Source organism: Mytilus californianus, unplaced genomic scaffold, assembly GCF_021869535.1.
Source record: "Mytilus californianus isolate M0D057914Y unplaced genomic scaffold, xbMytCali1.0.p SCAF_9, whole genome shotgun sequence".
Taxonomy (NCBI): Eukaryota; Metazoa; Mollusca; class Bivalvia; order Mytilida; family Mytilidae; genus Mytilus; species Mytilus californianus.
The window spans coordinates 15,797,170-15,802,612 of record NW_026262745.1 but is presented as its reverse complement, the minus strand read 5'-3'; the positions used below and the strand labels follow the sequence as shown (position 1 = coordinate 15,802,612).

General features: G+C 33.0%; 1 protein-coding gene across 1 annotated transcript; it reads right to left on the bottom strand.

Moving 5' to 3' along the window:
- Positions 1-3,710: 3,710 nt before the first annotated feature.
- LOC127715349 (uncharacterized) lies at positions 3,711-5,443 on the bottom strand. Its single transcript, XM_052221383.1, has 2 exons — positions 5,210-5,443; positions 3,711-4,456 (listed from the first exon to the last, which is right to left on the bottom strand). The coding sequence occupies exon 2, from the start codon at positions 4,450-4,452 to the stop codon at positions 3,925-3,927; it is 528 nt and encodes a 175-aa protein (XP_052077343.1). The 5' UTR covers positions 4,453-4,456; positions 5,210-5,443; the 3' UTR covers positions 3,711-3,924.

The window sequence follows — 5,443 nt, the reverse complement described above, 5'->3', positions numbered from 1 at the left end:
TTGAACATGCAGTCCTTGACCTCATGTTGATATACTTAAACAAAGAAATGCCTTCTTACACACATGGCATTAATAAAATCAATATTATCGGAAATTCCAGCCAAAAAGCCTTTTATTTACAATAAATGTTATTTTGTCAGCTAATGTTCCTAAACACATATAACAACGAGAAAACCTTGTATAAAGACCTAGATCAAAGAGTCTGAGCTATGTTTGCTGTTAATAAAACACAAGTTGAGTAAAATGTCATTTATTCAGAAATTAATTTAAAATGCAACTTACATCTTAACAATTATCATAGTACTGCATAAATGACAATGACTTTAATAAGCAAAGGTGGGGTTGAAAAAGTTCCACAAATCCCAAGAGGGATCCCCATCCGAGGACTCTGTATTCAACTTAAGGAACTCCAGAACTAGAAAAATTGAGCAAGCCATGTTGACCTCAACAAAAAACACCCAAAATGGAATAAAATATACACCTTTTAACTTTTGCATTTCAAGTAAAAGTGTAGAGCAAACCATGTTGACCTCTACAAAAATATTAATACAGATTGTAAACAAAACAAAAAATAATATATACTAATATAATGAAACTTGTAAATGAAAGGTAAAGCAAGCCATGTTGACCTCTACCAACCAAATAAATACATATATAGTAAATGACTGATGGCAAAAACTTAAATTTGCAGAGCAAACCATGTTGACCTCTACAAAAGTAAATAATTCTAACATGTATAAAACAGTCTTGTTAATCCTTACAAAAAATGAATCACAATAAGGTAAAGCAAGCCATGTTGACCTCTACCAAAGCACTTAGTAAGCGACTGTGATTATATTAAATCTAAGTGTGAAAATTATCAAGTCGAATATAATGTTGAAAAGCGTTTGACTTCCATCTACCCATGTTTTGGATCAAGGCTAAAGGCACACCTCTGGCAGCTGCAGATGTCGCAGCTCCAATTCTGAAACTGTGACCTTTATAAAAATTTGTGTCTAAACCTACGAAATTAAGCAATCTTTTTAATGAAGAATTGAAATAAAAACCTGAAACAGGTTTTCCACATTTAAATCGAAATAAAGGACCAAGTGGACAATTATGTAACCTTAGATATTTCTCAATAGCTTTAACAGGACATAGATAATTTTCAGGACGTCTAGCTATTGATAATGTCTTACTTTGCAGATTACTATGTTTGTAGAACTTCATAGTAATTGTCATATTGCTCACATGACCATTTACTCTTTCAAACTTTATATCTTCCCTTTGAATTACTCTATAGAATTCAGACTCAGTTTTAACTGCAATTTCTCCAATACGTAAGAAACAAAAATAAGCTGTAGACATCATAGCCTTGAACAAAACTTGATTATAAATGCCAACTATTACTTTTGGTAAAGCCTTAACTAATTTTACAAGAATATCATAGGTTATTGGCAACCGTGTATCAACAGAATGTCTCAACCGTTTTGTACCTTTTAACATTTTTTTAATAAAAAATGTGTCTGTTGGATCCCGTAAGAATTGAATTTTATATATAAAACTGATGGCTGATATGTATGACGCAATTGTAGATGGTTGATAATTTTGAATAAACAAATGTGAAATAAAATGAGCAACCATGACATGAGTAGATGGAAGTACAATAACGCATGGAAAAAATTTCTGACAAAAATTTGAATACACACTTAGCATTCTATTATATGATGACACAGTAGCATCAGATAATGATTCACTAACAAGCTTATCAGTCATTGATGCAAAAATTGAGGTGGAATGGCCACAGGAGTTGGACTTAACCAAGGAGCAATCTGATGAGCTTCCTGAAATGAAAAACGAGACAACAAGTCACAAATAACGTTTGTTTTTCCAGGAATATGTTTGGCTCTAAAATAGATATTGTACTTTAATGCAGCTAGCACTAATCTTCGAATCAATTTCATAATATTCTTTTCCCGAGATGATATTTTATTTATAATTTCAGCAACAGCTGAATTATCTGTTAAAAACAGTATTTTATGATTTGCCAATAGAGGGCCCCATATATCAATAGCTAACACAATCGGGAAAAGTTCTTTCACTGTAATGTGTAAATCGACTAACTCCGGTGGCCATTCACCTGAAAACCATTTGCTGCCAAAAACTGCAGCAAAACCACCATATGTACCTGCAGCATCAGAAAAAAGTTTTAAAAATCTGATGAAACCCATTCTTTAAATAAAAAACAAGATTTACCATTGTAATTTTCAATAAAATTGTACCATAACTTCAGATCTAATCTTGCATCAGAATTAAGATTGATTCTATAATGAGGAGATGTATGGCCTATAGTCAGGTCAAAAAGCCTACGTAAAAAGGCTCTTCCAGGTATGATAACTCCGCATGCAAATTTTAAAGACCCAATAAGGATTGCAATTCTCTAAGTGAGAAACTGCGTTTACATTTGTATTTACTCAATAATTGCAATTTTTTTTCAATTTTTTCCATAGGTAAACGAGCTACCATCTGAGTAGAATCAATTTCAATACCGTAGATAATAATGCAAGTAGTAGGGAGTTGTGTTTTGTCTGATTTGATGGGTACCCCCAATTTATCGGCAAGACAAAGAAAAGTTTGTAATGCACTATAGCATTCATTTGAGCCAGCTTTTCCGACAAAGAAAAAAATCATCTAACAGGTGTGATACCCCATATATTTGAAATTTAGCATTTAAAATCCAGTGGAGGGCTGTAGAAAAAGACTCAAACATCTGACACGAGGACGAAGCCCCCATGGGGAGGGAGACATCATAATAAAATTGTTTGTCCCAATGAAAACCTAATAGATGATGATCTTTTTTAGCAATTGGAATTAAGCGAAATGCATGCTCAATATCTGTTTTGGACATTAGACAATTTGATCCATAAGATTGGACTAAATCTATAACTGTTTCAATGTTTTGGTATTGTACAGCCGAAAATTCTGGGGAAATACCAGAGTTTACAGAGTCACCCTTAGGATACGACAAATCATGTATTAATCGATAAGAATTGGGTTCCTTTTTTGGAACTAAACCCAAAGTGGAGCATACAAAGAGAGGGAAAGGGGGCTTTGTAAAAGGACCCTTAACTCTACCTGCTTCAATCTTTTTATTCAGTTTTGATTGCACAACATGATAATTTTCCCTTGCACTTTTATGATTTGGAGGAAAAATCTCTTTATTTAGGGATGTAGAAAAACAAGAGTTAATTGAAAATCCAAAAGAAAAACCATGAATCAATTTATCTTTCAACTGTGTTTCATAACCTGCTAAAAAGTGTTTTAAATTTTCAACCTTTATTTGTTTGCTTGTTTTCCTTTTTGCTCTGGACATGTAAGGGTACAGTGTTTCTTGCTGCAGTGTACACATTGGTGTTTAAGTTTACAAAACTTTGATGTGCATTCCCCTGATTTACAGAAGGCCCAGCAATAGCCATTTGGGAATTGATACTGATGCTGGGCCCTCCTATGAAAAGAATTTGGGCCTGAGTTTGAGGTTTTGGCAAATGACTTCTTATTTTGACCTGAAAATTCAGATTGTCTGTCATATAAAGCTGCGGATCTCCAAAGTTCATCATTTATTTCATCCCATTGTAACCCTAAAATTTTCCTTATCTTCCTAAATTTCTCGTCATATAATTTAGCGGCTTGGAAACCCAAGGTCTTGCATAATGACCGTACATTAAAACCATATTTTATCAATGCTTTAGCAGACCTCAAATTCTTTTCAAGATATATAGACATAAATATATCAAAAGCATTTGTCCATTGGTGAATGGACAAAAGCTCTTAGTTAGGTTTCTTATTTGAAATCGTAATATTTAAATTTTCAAATAATGTTGATTCATTACATGTATCATCAATATTAGAAGGTAACAATAGAGCAAAATTTACATAATTATCACATCAAACATCAGATTTAACCTTATTGCTGACATGGTAATCTAAAGGTATAGTATGACTCAACATTTCACATGCATATGGATTTTCTTCATTTGAGTTTAGCAGCTCACCATCAGAAGGAGTGTTGATATTAGGATCTGAGGAAACTGGTGGTTGAAAGACAGCTAACATTGGTCCCTGGGAGTCAGTAGTTGATGAATTTTCTGGTTGTATAGATGATGACGACAATATACCAGTTAAGTCATTAATTGGAACTGCTGTATTGTCTTTGACAAGTTGAACGCCAGAACTTTGAAACTTCAGGAACAAAGCATCAGCAATGTCATTTGCGGTTGGAACAGACGACTGTTTAGTATTTGTTTCACGAACTGACAGATTTTCAGGAGCTGTTTGTCTGGCCTTGCGTCTCCGCACTGGTGGCCTGTATATTGGTGGTAACTCCTGACTTTGTTCCTCCACTAAATCGTGAACATCCTCTACCAGGTTTTGTGGAGCAGCCTTTCTTCTTGTTCCGCTTTTCTGCTTTGGCATTTTGCTATAAATACATAAAACAAAAAATAAAAATAGAAATCCTGTATTATCACAGAATTTAAAGAATGTTGCTATATATATAAGTAAAATTTTTAAACCAAAATGCTTGTCCGGCAAATTAAACATAGTTGATATGATGATATATCAAGCAAAATATACTCATGTTTAAAATTAAGTTTGATTATGATATGCTAATTAATACTCCAAAACCAATTTTTAAAACCAACCAATATGTATAAAGTACTTCAATTGTACCAAAATCGATCCCTATTGTGACACAACCATTATAGGGAAAGACGTGATTTATTCTCTGATTAAATAAACTAACAATACACTAATATAATAGTATATAAACCCTGATTATGAATAAATAATCAATAATTAAATATAAACAGAGACATATTATATTATATAACTCTGATATAAATGATGTAACCAACCATAATAAAATATAAATAAGACATTTTTCATGTCACCAGTGTCACAACCATGTGCATATAAGCACAACCACTCAGAGATATTTTAAATTATAAAATCGTTAAGGTGATGGAGTAATAATATGCAAATAATTCATAGATAACTAAATAATTGTATTGTATGCTTCTTCTTCTTCGTATGTCCTTCCAATTAGGAACAATAAGTAATAACAATCATACACGGTAGTTTGCAACTCAAGTTTGCTCGACATTACATGTACAAAATGTACGTGAAAGGCTACCAACAGCAGCACGAACACTTCTAGCGTATATTTCCATACCTTCATCATTAAGATGAACTTTATCTTTTAATAATAAATCTGGGGTGTTCTTCCACAACCCCCTATGATGCCAGAAAGTCGCATTATCTCTTTGTTTTAGTAAATGACTCAGTTCTTTGTTTACAATGTAAACCTTGTTGTTATAATAGGTTTCCGGTCTTTCGGAATACCTCGGGAGAAGTTGACCAATAACCACGTGGTTAACATGATAGCAATTAATTATGTAATCGGCAA

Excerpts from the sequence above, each read along its gene's own strand:
- LOC127715349 (XM_052221383.1), bottom strand. The coding sequence starts at position 4,452 with ATGCCAAAGCAGAAAAGCGGAACAAGAAGAAAGGCTGCTCCACAAAAC.